Source organism: Stegostoma tigrinum, chromosome 6, assembly GCF_030684315.1.
Source record: "Stegostoma tigrinum isolate sSteTig4 chromosome 6, sSteTig4.hap1, whole genome shotgun sequence".
Classification (NCBI taxonomy): Eukaryota; Metazoa; Chordata; class Chondrichthyes; order Orectolobiformes; family Stegostomatidae; genus Stegostoma; species Stegostoma tigrinum.
In genome coordinates this window covers 81,770,255-81,798,037 of record NC_081359.1, presented here as the reverse complement: position 1 = coordinate 81,798,037, position 27,783 = coordinate 81,770,255, and the positions used below count along the sequence as shown (strand labels likewise).

The following is a 27,783-nucleotide window of genomic DNA, read 5'->3' as shown; positions in this document are numbered from 1 at the left end:
CTTCTGCAGGCTCTACCACACTTGGGGCAGAAGGTAGTTGTGGAAAGGGTGGGGTATTGGTGTGGCAGTGCACTCATGTTTTTCTCACCTGGCTTCCGCCTTCTCCTCCCACAGTAGTAATCCAGAGGTGCTCCATAAGAGGCACCTTAACAGCCACAGGGAGTATGTGCCCACCTCATTCACTTAGAAGTCAATCTTGTTTTTTTACGTGCAGTTAGCAATGATGTGCTGTGAAATCCAAGTCTTCTGATGCTTTGGTGTTCACAACATAGGATCTGCAGGTCAGTTTATGTTGGGGAGTCTTCCTCTTTAGAACTTGATCTATAGTTAACCCACCTACATTAAAAAATGCATGTGGCAGCTAAAGAAAATAGCTGGTACTCGTTCTGTTAAATTTACTTCACCTCTTTGTCAAAAGGTGGAAGCTACAGCTTGAATTGCAGATGCTGTGTTATCTTAAGTCTGGAGCAAAGTGAAACTAAGGTGAACAAAGGCCAAGATGGGTGAAGTGATTTTGATGAAGTTGATAATCACCTGTCAAGCATTGTTTGAGAAGCAGTGCTTTGCGTAACAGCTTCTCACGTGGCTCTAGCTGTAATTCTTTAGTTTCCCTGACCATCCTTCCCAACCTGTCACTTTCACTGTAGTAGTATTTCCCATTGTCCACTTGTCTCAGTGACCCTAAAGACAAGTTTAGAAATAGGTCTGCTGGTTATTCAAGCCAGGATTCTTACCTCAAGGAATCTTATTTGCTATTTAAACATTTAAATGACTCTCCCAATTGGTCCAAGCTCTTTCCTCAAACATAGGTTCTGGTGAAACCAGAACAGGACAGGATGACATTACAGTTCCAATCTTGATATCACTTTTTGGGGATTCAGCTCCATTCATGCACCCAAACCTATCTCTCCTTATCTAAAATGCTCGTATCCTTTCAGTTACTTACTGGATTAGTTGGATAAACAGAATAAGACTTCAAAAAGTGATGTTCACAAATCTCTCATAGAGGAAAAAACTTGTCAGAGTGTCATAAAACAAAACAATGCATAATTAAAATGTAAGTATTACAAAAATGTGTTCAACAGTCATCATTAATTATTTTTTCCTTACCTTTATCATGAGTGTTTCTGGCGCTTCCAGAGGTGTACAAGCATCCTGTGACCCAATAAGTTCTGCGCCATGGACAACAATCTTTTGACCAACTACAAGTCTTCTTTTCTGCAAAAGTGTTGTGAGTGGAAGATCCAGAAGGGCCTTAATTCCGTACCAGCCATCAGTGACTTCAACAACTCCGAAGCACATGTCCTTCTTTGCTTCTATGACGCACTTCTCAGATACGGTTTTAGACTGTTTAATTGTATCATCAAGATCCAGGTTACTTTGGTATGATTTTACTCCCATTGATATTATCTTAGAAACACAAACTACAAGTGTTTTTGCTGGCACATCATCCCTTTCCATAATTTTCTTCAAAGCAGATCGATGACACTTATCAATCTCTACATCATACCTACAATACCAAAATAAGAAAATTATATTTGCAAAACTTAAATTTGAGTGGCAACTCAAAATTCGTCACTTCAAAACAAACACTTATTCAAAAGAAATACATCCTTATATTCTCTCTCCATGTGCTGGAATATTGGAAGGAAGATGGAGGAAATAGTTCCATGCAAAGGGTTATTGGAAATACGAAATCATGAGAATAAGTGATATAGGGGTAGGAACCACTCATTTGTATATGCAGGACTGGAACTTTTTTTAAAAGGATAATCTCATTTTAGCTGGGTAATGGAGGATGTCAGAGAAAGTCAGGATGTGGAATAAAGCATCAGGGCCTTCGTGGCAGAAAATGGTGTTTGCAATTGTTAGGTTTTTACTTCACTTTTGTAAACTTATCACATTACATTAGATTCCTGCAGTCAGTTTAAAGTTGATGTCAAACTGAAATTTGTATTCAGATTTATTTTTGATCATTAAGGTAATATTAAAGGGTACAGATTAATATGAATGTTAAAGGTCCATGTAAATAAAGGTTCCTAAAAGAATAAAATTTGTTAATCTACATAAAACCTACCTATGGACGTTCCAACAGCAGATTAGGACCTGCTTTGGAACAGTTGAGTTTGTACTCTGGGATGGTCATTTAATTACTTCATTTCAAAATTGTTTTACCTGAACAGTTAAATTGCACAATTTCTCTCATGTCTCCTCAACAATGACTCATCTTCAAGAGTAATTCGGTGAATATGATGCATTTTGGAACATTTTAAGGACACAAATGGTAGCATGCATTTGGAAGTTCTTAAGGCTTTTAAAGTGTTGTGCAACTGGAACAAGGAAAAAAAAACATTTTCACAGAGGAAGTCGGGTATTGAATGAACTCCCACACTCAATTGCCGCATTCAATTGAGGCATTAGGAGAGCATCGGATGATTATGTGGACAGAGCTGGTTTGCAGGGATATGGCACGAAGGTAGATGAGAACCAGGTAGCAGAACTGGTGTAGGCATTACAGGCTGAACAGCCTGCTGTAACAACTGTGATTCTTTCAAATTAAGCAAATTTTTTTTGGGAAAAATATAGCCACACAAAGGAGAGAGTGAGGAGGAGAGAAATCAATATATTTTTTAGAAACTACATAACAAGAAACAAGACATATACTAAAGGGAAAGAGACTACACCTGTATTTAAGATGCAGAAGAATTGTTTCTGGTGTCAGGCATCTGCCACCAAACTCTTTGGGGAACGCTGTCTCCATCGCTGCAAATTTCCACACTAACCACCTATAATGGTTGTAAGCCCAAGCTTCACTGATTAATCTGGGATCCACACCAGGAGAATCTAAGAGAGCTCTTTGGTTGGGGGGGGGGGGGGGGGGCAAAAAAAAAGAGAACTGATCAAATTCGCGTATACCAACAGACCACATGATTAAGTTTTCCAGGGACAGTTCTCAGTTGAGATACAGCAGTCCTGGTAAACAACATCTCTGGAACAGCCCGAGTAACAAAACCCGTCGAAAATATCCTAGCTTTTAATTTCTCACATTTGTTTATTATGTAAACAAGGTGGGAACATAATTCATTTTAAAAGTCACTAGTGATAAAGGCACCTTTTAAAGGTTTAAATATTAATAAATGAAACTGGAAGAAATATCCAGATTATTTGTATGTTTTATCATTACTGTTCGTTCTAACAGATAATGCAGCTTTACTACAGTTACTTGAGCTACAATGTTAACTCAACAGCATGACGAAGAACACACACAAAAGGAGACTATGTTGTGAGCTTTGCAAGCATGGTCTGGTTGGTGCAATTAACGTCTTATGTGTATAAATAATCAAAGGGTCACGTCGTTTGATGTAATCCATCAGTCTTTGAGACATGCAGCTAAATATCTAGCAAACAGTGGCACCGAAATTCATACACAGTATTGCACATTTGTCAGATTAAGTTACGTCACAACACTATTAAAGGTAAGATGGAGATTAAGCACAAATTGTAGGACAGTTATTGTAACATTTTTGTCACTGGGAAAAGTGTAACAATCCATTGTTGAGGACGCAGTAATATGACATAAAAATCAGATTACAGATTCAACTTGGTTTTATGATCAGTAAACTGTATTTAACAGTATTGTTGGGTAGGGTCTAACCTAGATTGACATTGGGATGGGATGTAAAAATCTAGTGAGTGATTCTGAAAAGCAGAGGAACAGGAATTTGGCAGTATTCAAAAAGGTATATATGTAAACACCAACAACATAGCATATAACTGATAAGTGAGGGCACAGGTAGACACATAACAAACTATATCTCTATTATAATGGAAAACTGACTCAGAGGTGCAAAAGATAGCAGCCTAACATCTTTGGATTTACATTCTTCAGGCAGAATACAGCAAGGTACCAAAAAGATGGCGTATAATATTAATGGTTAAAGAATGCTCAAACCATCATGGGTTTTTGTTTATTTTACTCATTTTTGCTTTGGGTGAGCTGAAGTTAAGAATCAAACTTCAAACAGCAGTTTGTTTTAAAAGAAGGGAGAATTAACAAAGTGATATTTGCATTTGGGATGTGGCCTGGAAAGATAATTGAAGATTAATTATTGTTCTAAGAATACTGCAGATGTTTCAGACCTTGGAGATGTTAGGTTCCAGGACTGGCAGCTAGTTGGATGTTGCATTGGTCATTCAGGGCACTGGCCAGCCAGAGGGAAATGCTGAATGAGGGAAATTATAGATTAAATAGATTTTGACTGGATTTTGAGGACAGAAGGGTTTATGCTCAGAAGCTACTAGACTGGGTAGCGGTGTCTGAATTTTACTGTCTCTAGTTTTACATGCAGTTAAAAGGGTTATTGAATACTTGAGTAGAGAATCCTAGGTTACAAAAATAAGTGTATATTTCTTGGAGCCAGCTGGAAGCTGCGTGCATGACTGATGCCTTCGGAATTTAAGAAAATTATAATCCCACGTGGCCTGTAAAACCTGGTACTCATCGCTGAAACAACTATCAAACTGTTGCAAATTGCTACTTTTCTTTCTAAATTATCCTTTATTGAGGTGTGTCTGAGAGAGAATGGAGGTTATAATCAAAGAAGGTTGGCTTTAAATCATCGACATTAATTAGATTACCTCATTGCTTAGCTTTGCACTATTGAAGTTAGAGTATTAATAATAAATTATTAATTTCTGATTAAGTTATAAACTTGGTACCTTAGTGTTTTCTTAAAAGTCTATTTAGGAACAACTGTGAAATCTTGAGGGTCAAATGTTTTCATTTCATTCTGATGTGAATCCAATGTTAGCAGACTTGATTTCATCTGGCTCGTTACCCCTCGTTACAAGAATCAATTACTGCTAGATGAGCAATATACTAAAATGAGCATCAAATGAGGCAATATAGGTTGATCTCAAATGAAAAATAAGGACACTCACACTGAGATGTGATTTATATCTCATAAACCTTACATGCCTTGTATCAACAGATGAACATCAATTATTTTAGACAGTGGATTTTGCATGAGTCAAAATTGAAGTTAAATGCATAAAAGAATGTCTTTACAGAAACGAGTCAGTTAAGGTAATTTTAAAAAGTAGGTTACATCAGTGCAGAAGTTTTAGTTTGAAACTTCCAAACCAGAATTGTTAGGTTAGAACTGTGAAGAGGCTATTCAAAGATTAGAAAGTGCAAGCTTAGTTTTGTGACCATCAAAGGTGACAGTGCCAACTCTCAAGATTAGAAATTGAAAAAAAGAGTTAAACCACAGAAATGACAGAGAACCAAAATATATCTCTGGTGATTGAGTACTGTGGGGTAAGACGACTGGGATGGACGGGATTATATTTTTACTGGGTGTTTCAGAATCATTCAAAATTATACATCAATAGCTAGGCACAGGCTGCTCAGTGCCTCGCAGCACCAAGGGCCCGGGTTCAATTCCAGACTCGGGAGACTGTCTGTGTAGAGTCTCCCTGTGTCTGCATGAGTTTCCCTGGGTGCTCAGACTTCCTCCCACAGTCCAAACATGTGCAAGTTAGGCGGATTGCCATGCTAAATTGCCCATATTGTGACATGTAGTTTGGGTGGATTAGCCAATGGAAATGCAGAGTTACAGGATGGGGTGGGGGGGAGGGAGTGTAAATCTGGGTGGAATGCTCTTCAGAGAGTTGGTCTAAAACTGTTGGGCTGAATATGCTGTTTCCATTCTGGTGGCATTCTGTGATTCCATAGGCTTATTCTATTTTTTTTAATGAGATAAACCTCTGTTTTACAGTAAAATCAGTTCTCTAGTAGTATGAAAAATCATCTTGTTAAATAAACATTAAAAAAATAAATTTATCAAGCCAGGCTTCAGTCTGGGCTCAGAACTGTTCAGTATTACCAGCACCTGGGATTATAACAATACTGCTTAGGATGCATTTTCAACTCTCAAATAGTGAAGACAGTTCAAGGAGCAAACACCCGAGTAGTTTCTGAGTGCAGAAACAAAACAGTTTCAATAAATAGGGTTAACACAGTGTGAAGCTGGATGAACACTGCAGGCCAAGCAGCATCAGACGAGAAGGAAAGCTTGACGTTTCAGGTCGGGACCCTTCTTCAGAAATGTCGATTACTCAATTATCAACTGGAATTTAAAAGGCCCAGAGGTCACAACATTCTTAAACTATATGCAGAACATTTTTAGCTAGCATATAACAAGCCCATTCAGACAGGGTGCAATTCTCAATTTGGTCTTAGGACATGAAATTGGGCAATTGGATGAAGCAGCAGTGGGTGTCCAGTTTGGAGATAGTGAATATAATAATTAAATTTAGCATTATTATTCAATGGGACAAAGACAGAACAAGAGAAACAGTTCTAAATTAGAGGAAGGCAAGTGTTACAAAGACGTGATCAGGAAAGAATGAACTTGTGCAGCTACTAGAAGGAAAGTCAACAGCAAATTCTGTCCACCAAATTTGCTCCCCCATTCCATGAGATCATGGCTAATCCGGTAATCCTCAAATGCACTTTCCTGCGGCATTACCATATCGTTACTTCCCTTACTGATTAAAAACCCCTCTCTCTCAACCTGGAATATACTTCATGATACAACCTCTACAGTCTTCTGTGGTAAAGAATTCCAGAGATTGGCTTTCTTCCCCATCTCAATCTTAAATGGGTGGCCCTTTTCTGAGATGTGACCTCTGGTCTTGGACTTTCAGCATTTACCATGTGAAATCCCTGAAGAATTTTATAAGTTTCAGTATGGTCATCTTTTATTCTTTTCACTCCAACGAACACAAGTCCAATGGAGATAATGGGAACTGCAGATGCTGGAGAATTCCAAGATAATAAAATGTGAGGCTGGATGAACACAGCAGGCCAAGCAGCATCTCAGGAGCACAAAAGCTGACGTTTCGGGCCTAAACCCTTCATCAGAGATAGGCCCGAAACGTCAGCTTTTGTGCTCCTGAGATGCTGCTTGGCCTGCTGTGTTCATCCAGCCTCACATTTTATTATCTCACAAGTCCAATGGAATCAGTTCGTTATTATAAGGAAAGCCTTTATACTCAGGGTTAACCTGGTGAAGTTTCTCTGGATTGTCTCCATTAGTACTTTGAATACTTCTGGTGCCCTAAGGAAACATAATATTTAGCTGTGGACTAATAAGTCCCTTGTTGTCATGTTTATGCAGGGCCTTCCTATTTTTAGACACCATTCCCTTTGAAATATCGGCCAATAGTTTACTTGCCTTCCCTATTACCTGCTAAACTTGGATATTAGCCTTTTTGGCCTCCTCTGAGGACCTCCCAAATCCCTCCAACATGCAACTTTCAGCAGTTTTCCCCCAATTTAAATAATACTCAGCCCTCCTATTCTTGCTGGCTAAGGAAAAACCTCACATCTTCCCACAATATATTCTAAGTTTCGGCACACTCACTTAGCCTGTCTATAATCCCTCGGTAAACTTTGTGTCATCCTCACTACTCAACTTCTGACTTACTTTTGCGTCACTGAAAACTTGACAATTGTACATTCGCTTCTGACATAAATTGTATCCAACTGTGACCCCAGCACTAACCCCCGTGGCACTCCATTCATTATAGGCTGCCAGCCTGAAAATGTCCCCTTTACCAAACTCTGTTTAACTAGTAGAAAACAATCAATTATCCATGCTAAATATACTACCCCTAACACTATGAGCATGAGAGAGATTTGGCTTACATTCACTGAAATTTAAAAGAATGACAGGCGATCATTTTTGGAAGATTACCAGAGCGCATCTACTGCCTCAATTGCTACTCCCTTCAAAATCCTAGGATATAACCCATCAGGTCCCAGGCATTTATCCACCTTTAGTCCTATTAGCTTCCAGAGTAATTTTTCCTCTAGTGATAGAAATTGTGTTTACGTCCTTGAATATTCAGTTCCTAGCTTTGATCTCTTTGTAATCATATCTCCGTAATGGCAATCAGATTGAAAGCATCATTTGTGCCATTTCATTTATTTTGTTCTGAATACTATGAACATTTCAATTGAGTCATTACTTCTGCCTTTTTACCATTTCTCCACACTGAATCAATTTACTTCTGTTTTAAGCTTGTACACTGACCTTTCTCCATTATCAAAATAACTGCCCTGCAATGCCTCTGCATCTTTTTGCTTTGTAAGCCAAGTATCCCACTGCTGAACCCTTCCTCACTTCTAATTAGTTTACATCCCTCTTGAAGCCTACTCATTTTTATTTCTCATGATCTTATCACTACTCCAAAAATTTAAAGAGTGATAGCAGTCTATAATATAAAATAGGAGAGAAGTCAAAAAGAGAGACAGAAATTAAGAGGATATTTTCAGATTATTAAATAAGCAGAGATGTTTCCTATACCTTATTCAAAAGTAGTCTTAGAAGAGTTGTCCAAGAAATGGGAGATACTCAGTCTTGGTAATGATGAAATGGGGCGACTTAAAGTGTGTACATAAGAATATCTTTACTAATGCATGACAGACAGGAGTTCCATTTGAGACTACAGGAGACAAAGTATCAAGAATGTAGAAAATGCTGGTACAATGATGGCGGAAGCAGATAACATTGCTGCACTTCAAGTGAGGTTTAATGTTGCAGGATGGACATGGAATAGAGCTCTATGGCAGCTGAGTTAAGAAATCTGATTGGAGATTAGGAGGCTCAAATGGAAAATGAACAAAACTACAGATTCAGCTGGACTGAGTGCATTTTCAAGAAAAGACCATAAATATCAATAAAGTAGTGTTAAAGCTGTAGCCAATGCTAAACAATAGAAACAGAAAAAATCTTCCCTTGGAAGATCTAAATGAAACATTTTAAATGTCAGAACCATAGCTGATGTTTCATTACTGTTAAAATTGTACATTTCTCAATTTTGGTTTGGAGCGGTGAACTGCAAGTTGTTAGCTAAGAGTGGCTTGTGGATTTTGAAACAGCTTGTGGTAAAAGGAAAAGAACTGACGAAACAAACTTTGTTTGTTTGAGGGTGCAGATCTGGAGGCTAATTCCAGGCTAGTTGATGGTTAAAACAGTTCCAGCAGACACAGCAACCTCAGGAAGAGCAGTGTGCAGAAGTATGCTGTTAAGGTGGTCAGCACCTAGGAATCAGTTCCAGCAAGTCTGGAACCAATGCTGTGTTCATGCAGATGGTAGTTGTTGAACGGTAATTAAGCCATCAGGAAGACGTTCAATTGAAACGGTGTTTTCAGAGTAGACGGGTTTGGCTAATGACAAGGCTGCATGCAAATTTGAAAGCTCCCTGCCTGATCTGTTACACTACATTTTGGAAGTGCAATTAGTAGAAAACAGAGCGACAAGTATTGCTGCCTTTTGTCGGGGTGGACTGAGTAGGTGACCCTGATTGGCAGTTCCAGAAAAGCAAAGGATTACACATCCATGCCTGCAAAACAGCACTTCATGAAGGGTAATCGAGTAATCTAGCTACCTAGTTAGTTTGGTTATTTTATTTATCCCATGTTAACTGTCTGCCTTTGTGCAAATGGGGTCTGGAAACAAATTTTCTCAGTTCAAAATACAGACATTGATGCATTTATAGTGTTTAGTTTTCCCTCTGCTAAAGTTATTGTGCATTTAATAAATAGGTAAGTCTTTTGTTAAAGATGCATAACTGGAGTTTGGAAGCTAATTATTCACAAAGTCTGGGATTGATTCACAAAGTCTGATTAAGGGCCAAGGGAATGATTGTTGAGGGTTTTTGAGAGCTTAATTTTACTGTGATTTGAATACAGAGATAGAAAGAGGCTAATTTAGTTTAGCAGTCTGTCATGACACAATGCACTGAAAGATTCAATGAAATCAAAGGGAAAAGCAAATCATGTACATTTACAATATGCAAACTGGCCATCAGGGATATGCAAACATCTCGAGTTGACATTAAGATCAGATCTACCCTGACCTTATTGAATTGGCAGAGCAAGCTTAAAGGGTCAAATGGACCAATCTTATAGAATTGTAAAATCAGTTTTGGAATTTTTCTAAGATAATAAAATGTGAGGCTGGATGAACACAGCAGGCCAAGCAGCATCTCAGGAGCACAAAAGCTGACGTTTCGGGCCTAGACCCTTCTTCAGAGAGGGGGATGGGGAGAGGGTTCTGGAATAAACAGGGAGAGAGGGGGAGGTGGACCGAAGATGGAGAGTAAAGAAGATAGGTGGAGAGAGTATAGGTGGGGAGGTAGGGAGGGGATAGGTCAGTCCAGGGAAGACGGACAGGTCAAGGAGGTGGGATGAGGTTAGTAGGTAGATGGGGGTGCGGCTTGGGGTGGGAGGAAGGGATGGGTGAGAGGAAGAACCGGTTAGGGAGGCAGACAGGTTTTTCTGTTCCCTTTCACTACTTTTGCTGTCACTATCTGCTGACCAAAGGTGGACGTGCAGCTTGTGTCTCTGTCGTCATATTTGTCACATTGACTGTTAAGTTTTTCTCTTAAAATGTTGTATTGCAAGTTCCCACAGCATATTAAAATGGGTGCAAACTTGCAAAACAGGTAACCACAGGATGGATTTAAATTCCAGGCATTGTCAGTGTACATTTATAATAACATTTTCATCTCATGTTGAAGCAAATATATAGCTATATGTCTCTAACCTGTAAAATTCACATTTTCCTGCCATTCCATTGTTGTCAGGTATAAGCCAACCACCATCAGCAAGCTGCATTCCATTTCCAGTTTTAATCAGTTCTTCACTGAAGAATTCTCGACTGTTGATCTGAAATGACTCTGCATTTTCTGCTCGTACCTTCAAAGTACCTCTGCTCACTCCATTAATGTATAGCTGGTGAAAAGAAGATAGCTCAATTACTAATCCATTTGATGTATTCTCATTGCTGAATTGTTTCCTGGTTCTATTTCCTTTGGCTGGAAAATTGGGAGGACATGGCAAATACGAATTAAACTTAGCACATCGTTTCACTTCTCAAAATATTATCGATTGGTTTAGGTCCCTCTGATCAGAGTACAACACTGGCCTTGGTATAAATTCTAAAATGCTCTGCTGCTAGCCCACTGCTCTACCACTTACATTCTAACCTCACAATCAAGTCAAACCAGGAGCGTCCAAGTTACAGGGATGGGCCATGCAGCGATCTGCTCCAAAGAGTACAACACAACTGAGTTTTATTTTCTTCTGAGAAGACAAAAAGATGTTTGTCACTCTGAAATTCAACCTTCAATGGCATTAACAATTTGGGTATTTTTGAAAACAGCTATACTGTCAAAGCAAATCAACTCTGGTTGAATGGCTGCCATGGGGAATCCATCTACTAGCAGTTTCAAACAAAGAACAAAGAAAATTACAGCACAGAAACCAGCCCGTCAGCCCTCCAAGCCTGCACCCATCCAGATCCTCTATCTAAACCTATCGCCTATTTTCCAAGGATCTGTATCCCTCTGCTCCCTCCCTATTCATGTCGCTGTCTAGATACATCTTAAATTACACTATCGTGCCCACCTCTACCGGTAACACGTTCCAGGCACTTAACTTCCTCTGTGTAACGAATTTTCCATGCCTATCTCCCTTCAACTTTTCCCCTCTCGCCTTGAAATCGTGACCCCTAGCAATCGAGTCCCCCACTCTGGGAAAGCGCTTCTTGCTATCCTTGTCTATACCCCTCATGATTTTGTAGACCTCAATCAGGTCCACCCTCAACCTCTGTCTTTCTAATGTAGATAATCTTAATCTACTCAACCTCTCTTCATAGCCAGCGGCCTCCATACCCGGCAACATCCTGGTGAACCTCCTCTGCACCCTCTCCAAAGCTTCCACATTCTTTTGGCAATGTGGCAACCAGAAGTGTACGCAGGATTCAAAATGTGGTTGAACCAAAGTCCTATACAACTGTAACATGACCTGCCAACTCCTGTACTCAATACCCTGTCCAATAAATGAAAGCATGCTGTATGCCTTCTTGACCACTCGATCAGCCTGCTTTGCCACCTTCAGGGTACAATGGACCTGAACACCCAGATCTCTCTGCATCAATTTTCCCCAGGGCTTTTCCATTTACCGTATAGTTTGCTCTTGAATTGGATCTTCCAAAATGCATCACCTTGCATTTGCCTGGATTGAACGCCATCTGCCATTTCTCCGTCCAACTCTCCAATCTGTCTATATTCTGCTGCATTCACCGACAGTCCCCTTCACTGTGACTCCAGCAAACTTAGTGTCACCTGCAAACTTGCTAATCAGACCATCTATACCTTCCTCCAAACCATTTATGTATATCACAAACAACAGTGGTCCCAACACGGATCCCTTTGGAACACCATTGGTCACAGTTCTCCATTTCCAGAAACTCCCTTCCACTACAACTGTTGCCCAGCCAGTTCTCTATCCATCTAGAGAGCACACCCTGGACCCCATGCGACTTCACTTTCTCCATCAGCCTACCATGGGGAACCTTATCAAATGCCTTACTGAAGTCCGTGTATATGGCATCTACAGCCCTTCTCTCATTTATCAACTTCAAATTCTTTGAGGAAGTGACAATCAAGTTGGTAAGACATGACCTTCCCTGCACGAAACTACACAACCATAAGGTTTCCTCTATTCCAGGTACTTATTATTAGAAGCCTCAAACAGGACTGCAGGTATTTTCTCAGTGCAATTTGATGCTTGAAAGAAGGTATATCAAAGCTATCTGTGGGATAATAGCAAACTCTTTCAAATCATTGCTTGCTGTGTATCTCAAATCATGAATAGGCAACTTGTATAACTAACCATTTCAGTGTTACTATGCAATGAGTGGATTCTATCAGATAGCTCATTCCTTGGGATATCTGCAACAGAAGATTAGCTATACACAGCAGGTCACGATTATAAAACACATTAGTGTCAAACAATACATGTGATTTTGAGGTTGATGAACAATCCTTGGTGTACTATGAATCATGTTAGCAACTAATTTAAAATTAAAATAATTTAAAAACAATTTGCTAGGCTTGCAACATGGCTCACTTACTTGCAAGATGCTTCACATGTTCAAATGCAGGGCCCTGTCCTCGAGAAATAGAAACTACATGATCAGATCTTACCTAAATTCATAAAACCCTGGGGGATAACTCTACTCAGGTGCATTGCCCCATGGCCACAACTCAACCAATCAAATTCTATTTTTGATTAAGAAGAAAAGCTTAGGGGATAACTGTTCTCTGGTGAATTGTCCACGGCAATACCTTGACCAGAATCTACTTGCCAATCAACCTATACCATTTTTCTTATGATGTATAATGACAAAGGCGACTCTGGAAGCTGATTGGCCTACTGCTTTTCCCAAGTTATGTTGTTGCAAATCATTCTAATTTAACATTGATGTTCTTGCATTGGTTCTAAAGAGTACAAGCTGAAAAGCTTCAATGTACTTTTTCCCCCAACTATATTCAAGTTCTGTATTAACAACTGAATAGACAAATAATTGGAAAAACATGTTGAGAATGTTCTAACTAAATCCAATTTCAACAATTTTATGCCTTTCCATTAAAGTTTCCTCAACTAAGTCTTCACAAAGAGTCTACAAGTTGCAGCAGCATGTTTATAAAGTTGTCCAGTTATGAGAATCAGCAGGTGGCATGCAAGATGGCTCTCAGTGAATCATCCTTAGCCCCAGAGGAAACATTTTTATATCTACCCCACCTAACACCGAGAATTTTCTAAGAGCCAATGAAATCATTTCACACTTCTAAACTCTAAATAGTATAGGACTAATCCCTGGAATTAGCCTGGTGAGTCTCCACTTCATTCCCTACATGGAAAGTATGTCCTCTCTTCTGTGGGGGGTTCAAAATAGCACATAGTTCTCCATGTGCAGCCACACCAACAATCAGCAGAATTAATAAAAGAAAACTTGTACTCAAATCTTCTTTTGCTAAAGGCCAATCAACTATTTGCCTTCCTGATTGTTTGCTACACTTGCATGTTAGTTTTTAGGTGACTTGTGAACAAAGACACCTCAGTCCTTTTGGACATAACTCTTTCCAATCTCTCATGTTTAAGAAATACTCTGCACCGAATTCCATATAGCAAAGGGGAAAGCCATATACTTTTTTCACATTAGATTCCACCTGTCTGTCAACTGTTGATCAGTCAACTTATATTCCAAATATTCTTGAAGTCTCTCTACATCATCCTCAACACATTTTCACTTCACTCTGCCATCTTCAAACTTGTAAAATTACACAGGGTCTCTAAAACTAAATCATTGGGATAGACTGAACAGCTGGGTCCAAGCACTGATCCTTGTAGTACCTACCGTATTAAAGTCCCATCTCCAAGCAACATTCCCTTCAGTGCCATTTACCATTGCAAGTATGAAGAATGGAACTCATCTTTTAATGATACAAAATTATGAACAATGGGATACAGAATAAGCAGCAAAGGAATACATTGAAGGGAAAAGAGATAAGCAAAACACCTGTCCAAAATGTCACCACTTTCAAGATGAAGTCAATCAGCAATTAATGCAAAAAGTGGAATGTTAGGATACAGAGTGCATGTTCGCACATATGATGCTTGGGATTTGTAAAGTCAGAACAGTTCAATCATTAAGTAGAATCTCGACCATCACAAGAGGGTACATGTATTTGATCCAGATGCAAAGGCACTATAAAAAAGGAAAAGCCCCTATATTATACTATATTGCATTGTATTGAATGTGAATTCAGACCACTACTTGGCAGTTTAGTCAGGCCAAAGCAGCAGAAAATTGTGATGACACGTGTGATCCATGAGGGAGTAAAAATACACTATTCTATGATGGGGTATAATTCTTTTATGAGAAAGATTTCTCTAGGAGCCAATTTCTGGCAAAGCATCTGGTTTTCAATAAATTATCTTTTGGCAAAGTTGCCTAGGAGATAAATAATGCAATAGTAAAGCGTCAATAAGACTATTTACAGGAGGAGGTACATTGCCATGGTAACTCTGGAACAAACTGGCTGCGGAACAAGGAGCATCTCTGTCCAGCCCACTACCTTTGAAATATGGTGCACTGGCTTAGAGTTTAAATCTCCTGTAAATAGAAGGACTCCTCTCGTAGTTGGTTTGAGAGAAGTGGGTGCGCACGCAAGCAAGAATGACAGCAAGAGCGTGAGCAAAAACAACAGCAAGAGTGCAAGCAAACCAACAGAATTCTGAACTGTTGTTCATTTCATTTGTACTGCACTAGGAGTTTACCACAATAGGATGGTTGGAAGAGATCTGAAGGGAAAACCTCACTGTAGGTAGGTGGAAGGCCCAACTAACTTTATGCAAATCTGCTAAGCAGTACTTTAACCATGTGGCTAAGTCCCCCATTTTGTTAGATATCTGCCTTGAGTTTGAATTATAAGTTGAAGGAATGCAGAAGGAAATTTGAGTTAGGAAGTTCAGTTTGAAAAGTAGTAAACGAATTTATTTTAATATATTGTATATAACTGCCCATTTAGAGCAGAGTGTACTTATACTTATGAGTATTCAAATTGATTTTCATTTAATGAAATTATTTTTATTTAAAATGCTAAAGCTTTTAGCTTCATTATTTACTGCAAATACCGAGTGTTTTTGGGCTCTTAAGAAAAAATGGCTACTGGTCTCTACTGAGATCATAACAGTAGAGATGCATGAGTAAAAGGCTTTATTAATTGCAATGTGTCAAACAAGCAGAGTCAGCTGATTCAAGAGCAGTTGAGTGTTGCGCGGTCCAATGAACAGCAATATCAGAAAACACGTTTTAGTTAGAAAGAGTGCTCCATGACCTAATATAATATCTTTTCGTGTGATGAATATAAAAAAAAGACATCAGGAGTATTATGTAAATTGTTACCTACACATTATGAATTTCTTTTGGAACTTAAATCGGTTTGTACCTGCTCTTCTGTGAAAGAAGTTGGAATTTTCCCTTGAACTGCTGAGTGCAGGGTTAGTCTTGTTCCACCAGAACTTTTAATCCTGTACAAACTCCCTGGCTGTGGACGAATAACTTGCTTTTGCTTCTTTATTAACCTCATTTCCTGCAGCTCCCTTGCATATCCCCAATTCTGAACAATCCTAGAGATACCTGCAAACAAAAAAGAAAATAGTTATTTGCAGTAAGGTCAGAAAAGGCTCATTGCCGTTACCCTGCCTATGCAGCATTAATAATCTTAGTACAAGATAGGTGACAGGTCCAGCAACATGTCCTTCTTTTACAATTAAAGTTCTACTAATTTGAAGCTCTCACAATCCGTGAAATAAGCTATTTTATCACATTTGAATTAAACTGCAAAACAAAACCTTAAAATTGTGTATGACCCAATATCTTTGCCTTCTTCCTTTTCCAATTTCAATCCTTTGTCGACTTTAATCTTTACAAGATGGAGAATGTTTAGAAAATCAGTCTCCTCAAAGAGCAATAAGGTAGTTTTGCAGGCTACTGGTCTTGAGCCAAAATCCCAGCACAGTTGCATTGATTTTGCTTTATACTAACAGAAAGAAACTCAAGTAGTAGTGAGCTGCCTTCTTGAACCACTGCAGTCCATTTAGCATAGGTAGACACACATTGTTGTTCGAGAGAGAGTTCAAGGATTTTGACCCAGCACCAGTAAAGGAATGGTGATACATTTCCAAGTCAGGATGGTGAATGTCTCAGAAGATAACCTGCAGGTGGCAATGTTCCCACGAATCCGTGCAAGTTCTGAGGAAGGGTCAAAGGACCCGAAACGTTAACTCTGACTTTTCTTCACAGATGCTGCCAGACCTGCTAAGCTTTTCCAGCAACTTCTGTTTTCTTATCTGTGGCCCTTGCCCTTCTCAATGGCACTGGCTGTAGTTTACAAGGACTAAGGTCACTTGATGAATTCTGAAGTGCATCTTGCAAATGGTACATACTACTGCTACTGATTTGCCAGTGGTGGAAAGAATGAGAGTATATGAGATTGGGGTGGAAAGTGAGGACCAGGGAACGCTATCATTGTTGTGGGAGGGGAGGTAAGGAACAAGGTCAGAGGTGCAGGAAATGGGCTGGACACAGCTGAGTGCCCTATCAACCACAGTGGCAGGGAATCCTCAGTTGAGGCCCCACTGAAAAAGGTGGAATCATCACAACAGATATGACAAAGATGGAGAAAATGAGAGAATGGGATGGAATCTTGACAGGAAGCAGGGTGTGAGGATGTACAGTCAAGGTAACTGGGAGTTGATGAGCTTAAAATGGATAATCAGGGGTCAGTATTGGTAGCAGATTTCAACTACAGTAATAATTTACACATCACTAAAAATGTTCTATACTACCAAGCAATTATTCATGTATCTTAAATCACTGTAAAGGTATAAAAGACAATTTTTTTTTAAGTCAATATACAACAATCCCAATGAGAAGTTTCAGTCCAAAGCTGCACCTAGTCAAGTGAAAGGAGGAGGAGAGCAATACCCTTCATCTTTCTATTGAAGGTTGATCAAACTCTATCATGTTAATTATTTCTGTTACGATTCTTTATATTTAGTGGGGAATAATCACTCCACTGTATGGTAGGATCTGAAACTTCCTCTTCCTACAATTTTCAGGATTTTAAATTCGAAGTGTGCATTGTATAATCAACATTTCCCATTAACTCTTTTTCAGAAGGCCTGAGCTGTCAATCAAGTGCGTTCATTTTTAGCTTTTCAACATAGTGATAAACAAGTGACAGAGACATCCTACCCTAAATTAAATAATTAACACAACACGAGAGACAAATAATACCTTCAGCAGCAGCTTTAAGTTCTTCTGAAGTATCAGACACTGACTGGAGTTCGTCTTGAACATTGCTAACTAGTACTGTATCATCTTTAAATATGCCATCATCTTGCAAAAGTTCATTGGGATTCATTGTCATCGCTGAAATCCCAACTTCAGCTGGGATTGAAGAACCGGTAATGTTCACATTATCTTGGCTTTCCATTTGACTTGATTTTGGAACAATTTTGAATGGTGGGACAAAAACCTTTGCTGGCTTTGATGGAGTCCATCCGCTGCTGTTCTTTGGAATGTAATTACTTGAGTATCTTTGGAATGGAGGTTTGAATACCGCATGTTGTCCTTTCAGTGAACTGACTTCATGTTGAAGGCACAAACTACGCTGAATTGAGTCTTCTTGGACTGGGAACGTGACATTGGGAGAAACTGACTGCTGATGAATTCTGTTTGAAACACTGTCACAATATACATATTAAAACGTTAGAACAAACATGCAAGGTTTCCTTTGAAAGGAATTCAAATTTCTGCTAGGATGAATATCTCTATTAAACATTTAAAAAAAAAGAGTTTCTAGGAAGTATTCTCTAGCATAGAGCCCTTGAACACCTAAACAGGATCGCAAGTTTAAATTTCAGATTCAACTAGAATTTTATATATGAACATCAACGGTACATTTTGCTTCTGTTACTTTGGAATGAACTTGAGATTTCTTACTGAATGCTTTGGTCAAATATGCCCATTAGAAAGTCAACTAAGTAGTAACAAGAAGGGGTTCTGCAGAAAAATAAGTATACCAGCTATCAAAATTTTGAAGACAGTGAAGAAGTTAACAAGACAGTGTAGCCACTGACAAAGAAATGCACTAATGAAATTTGAAATTTCATGACTAAATACCATCAAACTGTCCATTCAAGAACAGCGATGAGGAATGAAGCTCGTGACAAATTCTCGAAAGGACATTCACATGAAATGTCAAATTCAGAATTTTCACTGTCCAGAAATTTCTATAACTGCATAATCAATTCTAAATTCACCAGATTTTAAAAATGTAGATTAAAAATTCCAGGTCCATCAGCAGGATGCTTTTTTGCCATCAGCAGTCATTACATAAAAGCCAACTAGAAAAACTGAAGACAGAGTCCAAGCTACAGGACACAGATTGACAATAATGATTTCTGAAGAAGGGTCCCAAACCAAAATGTCAACTTTCCCACTCTACTAATGTTACCTGGCCTGCTGTGTTCCTCCAGCTCCATGCCGTTACCTCTAACTCCAGCACCTGCAGTTCTTATTATCTCTCTTGACAATAATTATGTCTTGACTTCATTCACGCTGTTACGTGTAAGTACAAACAGTTGCACTTTACAACAACAAAGAGGAGGCAAATCATAGACTGGCCTCGGGACTGGTAGCTTGCCAAAGGCCTTGGAAAAGGGTGCTTGTGTAATCCACTGTCATGCCATTTTGCCAATGGTGGTAAGGTCAGTACATTACTGGGAGGGCAATGAAGCTACTTAAACGGTCAATTATAGGGACACTTTGTTTCTGCAAGCACTTTGCTCATGTCAGGCGAGCATGCTAGCAGGTGGGGAGACTGCCAGTTCCCACTGAATTGCACAGGAGTGTAGAGATTCTCTTTTATAGCCACTCCAAAGGTCCATGTAGGGGTCACCAGTGTGAACAGCCAACTTTGCGGCAGAGTTTACAGCAGGGAATAATCAACACTTATTGCCAAGCCTAAACTGTTTAGGCCCAGTCACCCCAAACCCACTTAGCTTTCCTTAGGGATGCCCAGTCTACACCCACAGAAGTCCCTAAATCACCTAGAAAACTTCATTAAAAGGAGATCAATGAGGAAAAGTCTCTCCCATAAGGAAATAGGAAGGAAATGGTCAGACGAACTGCTCTTTAATCATAAGCTAGGTCTCTCCCAAACTTGCAACTTTCTCTTATGCCTGTTCTTTTGCACCAGTGTAAATACTGTCATGTCTAGGAAATGAACACCTTCCTTGTGTGCTGTTGCTTTAAGTTTACTGGAGATATGATCATAATTGAAGGTACTGACGAAACATTTGACTTCTATTTCTGAGATTCCAAATACCTTGTATTAAGATAAATCTAAAAAACTGTTAGTGTAATGGTATCAACAAAATGAATGAGTTAGTGACGACGAAAATGTAGCCCTTGAGTAAGTAAAACTATTTTGATCTTTGCTGCTGAACTGCTGGCCCTCAGATTGGGCTAGCAGCTCTTCAGGGCAGACTGCTGTCCTTACCTGGACAGCAGCCAAACGCTGCTCGTAGTCTGGTATCTGCCAAAACAAGGTTACCTCGTACCATTGGCCATGGTGATGCTATTTCTACTCTTCTGTTAAAACGAGTCTATCGCCTATGGACACCTTCCAGTGCATAGTGATCAGCAACCTTCATATGGTCAGGAAGGGAGATCACATCCAGAGTGAGATACAGCTCGAGTGAGAAAATAGTTCAGGGAATTTGGATGCAGTGTAGAAATTCAGTACAGAGGGAACGAGGTGCTTTATGCTTGTTTTTTTCAGCTCACAGTTTGAGGATTTCTTAAACAGGATCAAGGACCCAGCACAAAAGAACAACATCTCAGGGTAAACTGAGAAGTTCATTGGCTGGTGATAGCTACTAATTGAATTATTATACGTTATTTTCAGATTGAGGGTAAATATGGGAATTATTTACAGATTACCAACCAGAAGAGTAGGATGAAGTTTTTAAAAACCAGATTAAGAATTAAGTAATTAGAGATGCTAGGCTAGGCGAGTGTTGTAACTGCATGACGTGGAGCTGGTGGAACCCACCATGGTTCAGTGACATCTGCAGAAAGTGTTGGTTGCTTGAAGAACACTGGCTCAGAGTTGATGAGCTGAGTTGAGTTTCGAACACTGCAACATATCAGGGAGTGGGAAAGTTACTTGCACACCCGAGTTCAGGGTACAGTCACTTCCCGAAGATTTACTACTTCAAATTTGGTCAGTGGTCAGGTACAGGAGGGTGTGACTAAGAGTGAGGCAGGTAGGAGGATCCAGAAGGTAGTGCTTAAGCAGTCTCAGCCCTGGAGTTTGTCTAACAGGTTTGAGATTCTTGTTCCCTGTGTGGATGAGTGGGGGCTCTAGGGATGATAAGTAAACTGGCCATAGAACCATGGTCGAGAGAGTCATTCAAGAGTGGGGGGAAAAAGGGAAATGCAGTTGTAATCAGGGACAGTATAGTCAGAGTAACAGATATAGTTCTGTGGGGCCAGGATTGAGAATTCCAAAGGCTCTTGCCTGGGTCCAGGATATCATCTGGGCTGCAGGGGAAATTGGAGTCAGAGGCCAAAGATCCCATTGTCGTGATCCAATGATATGTGTGAAAAGAGGAAAGAGGTATCCCCAAGGGAATGTGAGCAGCTTGGGGCTAAATTAGAAAGCAGAACCAAAAAGATTACTAACCAAGCCACAAGCAAACTGTCAGAGGGTCAACAAGACTGAAGTAGTAAATGCAAAGATTGGTGTGGGAAAAACAGATTTGAATTCATGGGACATTGGCAGCATTGGTACTGGGAAAGAAGGGAGCTGTTCCGATGGACAGGACCCACTTGAATCTTGCTGGGGCCAGAGTCCTGGCAAATCGCATAACCAGGGCTGTGGATATGGCTTTGAAACTAAATAGTAGTGGTTGGTTCTGCTCCATGACAAAATGGAAAAATTGGGGCAGGGAGCTGTTGCTCAGCACAGGTCATTAATAGGTCAGACAGTATGGAAAGGGTGAGGAATCTAACTTCAGGCACAGCAGATGAAGGAGTGACTATGAGAAGGAGGTAGTCAATGTAGGACTGCAGGTGTTGTACTTAAATGCATGCAGTTTATGGAACAAGGTAAATAAGCTTGTAGCACAAATTGAAATTGGCACATACAATGTTGCAAGTACCACAAATGTGACTGCAACAGAACAAGGCTAGAAACTAAATATCCACAGATGTATGTCCCATCAAAAAGATAAGCAGAGAAGCAAGACTGGAAATTGGACCAAAATGAGGCTGGAGAAGTAAGAAGGGAAATAAAGAAATGGCAGAGGACCTGAACAGGTACTTTGCATCAGCCTTTACGTCGAAAACACCAGCAGCGTACCAGAGCTTCAAGAGAGTCAGAGGGCAGAGTCGAGTGTAATGTCCATCACTAAGGAGGTGGGGTTGTGGAAGCTGAAAAGGTCTGAAGATGGATAAAACCCCAGGGTTCCGAAGGAGATATGCAGAAGCAACTGTAGTGATCTTTCAGGAATCATTGGAGTCAGGGAGAGTACTAGAGGACTGTGAAATGGCTAATGTAACACCCTGTTTAAGGAAAGGAGGTAGGCAGAAGACGGAAAACTATAGGTTGGTCAGCCTGAACTTTGTTGTTAGTAAGATTTGAGAGTTTATTATTAAGGACAAGATTGCAGAGTATTTGGAACTGAGGTACAAGGTTCTTGTCAGACTATATTTGTGCTGGGTTTGGAAGGGGTCCAGAGGAAATAAATAAGGATGATCAAGGGGATGAAAAAATTATCATGAGGAATGGTTGAGGACTCTGGATCTGTACTCAATGTAGTTTAGAAGGATGAGGGGGAAATTTAATTGAACTGACAAAAACATTGAGAGGTCTTGATAGAGAGGATGTGGAGGTGCTTCCACTAGGAGAGGCTAGGACCTAACTGCCCAGCCTCAGAGTAAAAGGGTTACTCTCTAGAACAGAGGTGAGGAGGAATTTCTTCAGCCAGAGAGAGCTGAATCTGTAGGTTGTGGAGGCCAAGTTATTGAAGACAGAAATTGATAGGTTCTTGATTGGAATATGGATCAAAGTGTACGGGGACAAGGCAGGAGAATGGGATTGAGAAACATTTCAGCCATGACCAGCAGTCTTCAGTCCTCAGTAGAAGGGTCACCGGGCACACAATGTTAACTCTGATAATTGTCTTCACAGATGCTGCTAGACTTGCTGAGCTTTACCAGCAAATTTATTTTTGTTCCTGATTTACAGCATCCACAGTTCTCTCAGTTTTTATTTAGCAGAGCAGTCTGGATGGACTGAACAAGGGGAGGTGATGGTGTAGGTGGTATTATTACTATACTATTAATCCAGAGACCTAGGTAGTGTCCTGAAGACCCAGGTTCGAGAATCAGACTACTGCAGATAATAGAACATGGATTCAATAAAAATCTGAAATTAACAGTTAATGGCAACCACAAATCCACTGTTTCATGGAAACTGCCATCCTTAGTTGGCCTACGTGCGACTCCAGAACTACAGTAATTTGGTTGGGGAATAGACAATAAATGTTGACCGAGCCAGTTACTCCCTCACCCCACCAATGAATTACAATTCCTTTCTCCATCATTAATACCCTCTCGTCTTTTGCCCTGGGTCTCTGCTTCTGTCAAAATATTGAAACCTATATTTCAATGCCTTCCAAATCGAAAAATCTCAAGTTTGTTTCAGAATTCCAGCATCCATAGTATTCTGCCTTTATATAAAAACTGGATTGGCTAACACCTGTGAGGAGGTCTTCAGTCACTATCTCAAATAGAGAGGGTAAAATAGACGAGAAAGAGTTAAGTCAGATGAAAACAGAAGTTTGCACCTACATTCTCAGCTGTTGGCTAAGTAAGTGAGGCAAAGAAGTTAGGACACAAGAATTAAATTTGGATTGAAAAGGCGAAAACAGAGGCTGTAAAACTACAGAAGCAATATTTTAAACAATGATGTCCCACAGGGCAGGTAACTGCAGTTCTCATTTAAAGCGCTATGGACTACAGCCCAACAAAATGTGGATGGCTTAACTGCCCTCCAAAGTGACTCCAAATGATGTTCTTCAGTAAATGGCTATCCTGCTAGCAAGCTACAAAGAATTAAAAGAATTAATGCCAAACCTGTACAAATCTTTAAGGCACAATTACTGTTTGGCTTAGTTTGGTTTTTGACACCTGAGTTGACTGGTTATGAGAAAAGCTCAAAGGAACTTCTTATCATAGTAAAGAAAAATAAATAATCAGATGAGCTGAAAATTTCAGGAGTTTAATAAGAAACAGGAAAATACCACTTCCATTTGTTGGTAACTTTGCAACTGGACGGATTCATTTAGGATTGCTAATGAAATGAAGCAAAGGTTGATGAGGACTGTATTATTTTATGAGTATTTTTTTCGGACACCGATAACCCAGTAGAAGAAATGGTACAAGCAGAATCCATAATAGCTTCTAAAAACTAAGTGAACAAGTAATTGGGAGGGGTGGGGGGGGGGGGGGGGGTAAAGAAAAAAAATAGTTGACAGCATGTGGAAAAAAGCAAAGTTTTTAAGAATTCTTAAAAGAGGTGCCCTTGAAAATTATGGTTTTAATACAAATACAAAAACATTTAAACATAAAAGCTTGGCTTTTGCAGTAAAGCAATAAAATTACACAAATTGCAACTGCAGTTTCTTTTTAAGCTAGAAGTTAAGCCTCATTTCTGAAAAAAAACTAATAAAATTACCTTTTGTCTACAGATAGGCCACAAGCAACAGACTTCATTGGGACAATATACATGAATTTCCTTCGGTCACAAAGTACTCCTGGAGAAAAAGAAATCCATTTTCTCATAATGCATTAAAAACTCACCAAGACTCATTAAAACTCTTCATTTTGAGGACCTTAGACCAGGAACGGGCAATAAATATTGGCCAGCCAGTGATACCCAAATCCCACAAATGAATAAATAAAAAAAGTATCCCCCCATTCCCCCAGTATTTTCCCATTCTAAAGTTCTACTTTCTCCTACCTTTTGGTATTTAAATCATGTGTTTAGTAGAACATTAAAAATATTATTGATTTGAATGAACTTTATGTAGAATTTACCAATCAGCTCATTCATTGAAAAACACTGGGAATTAATGTGTTTGAGACATGTTTCTTTTTCTGAACATGAACCTCAATTTTTTTTAAACTTGATTTTGAAAAATATCTGTGGTACCATACAAACATAGATGACAGGAGCAGGAGGAGGCCATTCATCCCTTCAAGCCTGCTCTGCCATTCACCACGTTCATAGCTGATTGTCTGACTCAATAGCCTAATCCTGTCTTCTTCCCATAAACTTTGATTCCACTTGCCCCATGTGCTATACCTAGCCGCCTCTTGAACACATTCAATATTTTGGCATCAACTTGGCATCTTGCGGCAATGAAGTCCATAGGTTCACCACTCTTTGGGAGCAGAAAGGTCTCGTCTTACAGCACATTTCACGATGATAATTATAGAATATTGCAATGTACCTTTGTATATAATTTCTTGGTAAGAAATCCATAGTTATTGCGAATCATAGATAAAGGCTAGAGCAGGCTTCTCTCCCCTTTCCAACTGTTTCTACTGAGCTTACGGCTGGAAAGGTCCTCACTGTCCTAGGTCTATTAATGGCATTAGTTCCACTTGCCAACCCTGAATCATGTTATTCCCACCTGTCAAAATATTACAATATAGTACAATACAGCAGAGGAAAGGCCCTTTAGCCCACCAAGCCTGCACTGACTCCTAATTCTTATTTAGGTTCACCACCTATTGCCTTTATACTGTTTCCATCCCTCTGTTCACCTCCCATGTGTTCATCAAGATGCACCTTAAACACTGCTGACGTGCCCGTTTCCACCAACTCCACCGGCAGTGCGTTGCAGGCACTTACCACTCTCTACGAAAAATTTCCCCTAAACCTTCTCCCCTCACCTTGAGCCAGTGACCTCTTGCAATTGGCTTTTTGTAGTCTGGGAAAAGGCCTCTGACTATTCGCCCTAAGTATGCCTCTCATATTTTGCAGACTCCTATCAGGTTGGACCTCAGCTTTCATCTTTCCAGCAAAAACAATTTTGAGTTTATCCAATCTCTCTTCACAACTCAAACAGTAGAACCAGACAAAATCCTGGTAAACCTTTTCTACACCCTCATCCTCTAGAAGCATGGCAACCAGAACTGCATGCAATATTTCAAATGAGGCCAAAAGTTTTATAAAGCTGCAACATAACTTGCCAACTTTTAGATTCCATGGCTCAGATGGTGAATGCCAGTATTCTGTATGCCTCCTTGACCACCTTATCCACTTGCATTGCCACTTTCAGGGATTTGTGACCTCTGCACCTAGATCCCTCTGTGTGTCAATGCTCCTAAGGGATACCTCATGGCTGGGCAAACCTCACTGTTATAGGTCCACTGGGATCTGACAGCAGTGATAGAATACTGACAGGTGCTACCTCTTTTCCAACTTGGGATAATATTGCTGATGGTTAACAAGCAATCACAGGATAATAAAACACAGGCAATGTGCATCACACACAACTGAAAGTGAAAAGAAGATTACAGACCTTAAATCGCTCAATCTTTCAATTTGTCAGTCTGGAAAGGCTACAAATAATGTTATATTAATTACATAAAACTAAAAGCGTTTAGACATTTTTAAACCATTCCAAATCACTATTTAACATTATGTCCATGTATCTCCTTTACTTGGTTTCCAAAACTGAAAATACCAGAAACCATTTTCAACAAGTCACCCTTATTTGGTATGATGTTCTTGATCTGCTTAGATTGCAGCTTTTACATTCCATACATCAATAAATTACCATTTCTAAAAACTGTTGGCAGCACTGTCAATACCGTACAATGGAAGACAATTTTCTACACAATCTGAGCACTTACAAAATTTCTAAGGTTAACTGTATTTTTTTCCTTCCCAGTTCCCAATGAATGAGAATTAACAGAATCCAAATGAAAACACAGCGCTCTCTATTTCATTCACTATAACACACCCAAAAAAGATAAAGATTGGGCTCCTTTGTTCACATGGCAATGGTTATCATTATTTTAATTTCACTCGCCTCAGGACTACTGAACACTTTCAGAGATAAGTTATAGCCATACTTGGGGAGATCAATATACTTCAAGATAAAAGCAGTATGATTCATCGTATTTGTTTAAAATCTCTACCAAGATACCTAAATGGATCAAAAACCAGTGGAAACAAACTAACTATCTTAAGTGTTATGCAACATTTAAAAATCAAAACTCAAGTCAATAGCAACAATCTTATGCCACATACTTCTGTAGTAATTATTGACATTAAACACAATTTGTTGGGAGAAGACAAAAATGGCATCAACATACTGTCAAGTGATGCCCTGATGTAGGTAATAGACAATCTAGATTTGGACACAGCACTTTGTTTCGCTGAAAGTTAAATCATAGTCACTATCATTGACCTTTACACCTCCATACTATTCAACAATGTATTTCAACCTTTTAATGCATTTGTTGGTAAAACTGCAAGATGAAAAAGTACAGCTCACATATTTTATGACTGCTTTAATTGATTTACCCCCTCATTACTGACAATTAAAAACATTCACATCAACATTACCTGTTTTGTGCACAGCTGTCTTGCTGCTTCTTGAGGCTAAAACGGTCACTGCAGCCATTTGTGTGGCAATTCAATAACTGCTATTCAACGATGCTTTAGATGGTATCTCAACAGAATTTGTCCAGTATAAAGCCAATCGTCACATGTGCAGGTGTACACCTCTGCTACTTTGTCAAGCTACAAAAGATCTCAATCTCCATACCTACATTAATCAACGTTGTCTGAACAAAGTTTACTTTGTGATGATTCTGCAAACAGCACCATAGAAAACAAAAAATATTTATCTAGGGTATTAACCACCTCAGACTACTTATGCAGTAATTCAGGTAGGGCTCTATAAAAAGCTTCTTTACAGATATATTGTATCGTGTCATTTCTGATAACATGGGTCAGGCAAGATATCCCTTTCTGAAACCACACTGATTATCTTTAACTAGGTCATTTTTCAAACACTTATCCTCAAGTTCATTGCTAACAATTAAAAAAATTGTCCTAAATTGCCTTTCTCAAAAACTAAAAGCTCACCGTTTCATTGGAATTTGCCCTGCGTTCACTAAGTAACATAACTGTTAACTTCTCTTACCAGCATATAAAAATGTTTATAATAGACAAGGCGGCTTAAACACAGGATGGCAG

The 27,783-nt window shown here is 39.4% G+C and overlaps 1 protein-coding gene across 3 annotated transcripts in view; it reads right to left on the bottom strand.

The window, feature by feature from the left end:
• The window catches only part of brca2 (BRCA2 DNA repair associated), a 105,191-nt gene that overhangs the window by 40,563 nt on the left and 36,845 nt on the right, over nt 1-27,783 (bottom strand). For all 3 annotated transcript variants that reach the window (XM_048533379.2, XM_048533380.2, XM_048533381.2), the window contains 6 exons: nt 24,241-24,319; nt 17,727-18,175; nt 15,874-16,064; nt 10,620-10,807; nt 2,685-2,855; nt 1,111-1,510 (listed from right to left, as the gene is read on the bottom strand). In XM_048533379.2, coding sequence (XP_048389336.2) covers nt 1,111-1,510; nt 2,685-2,855; nt 10,620-10,807; nt 15,874-16,064; nt 17,727-18,175; nt 24,241-24,319 — 1,478 coding nt within the window. The remainder of the gene's footprint in view (nt 1-1,110; nt 1,511-2,684; nt 2,856-10,619; nt 10,808-15,873; nt 16,065-17,726; nt 18,176-24,240; nt 24,320-27,783) is intronic.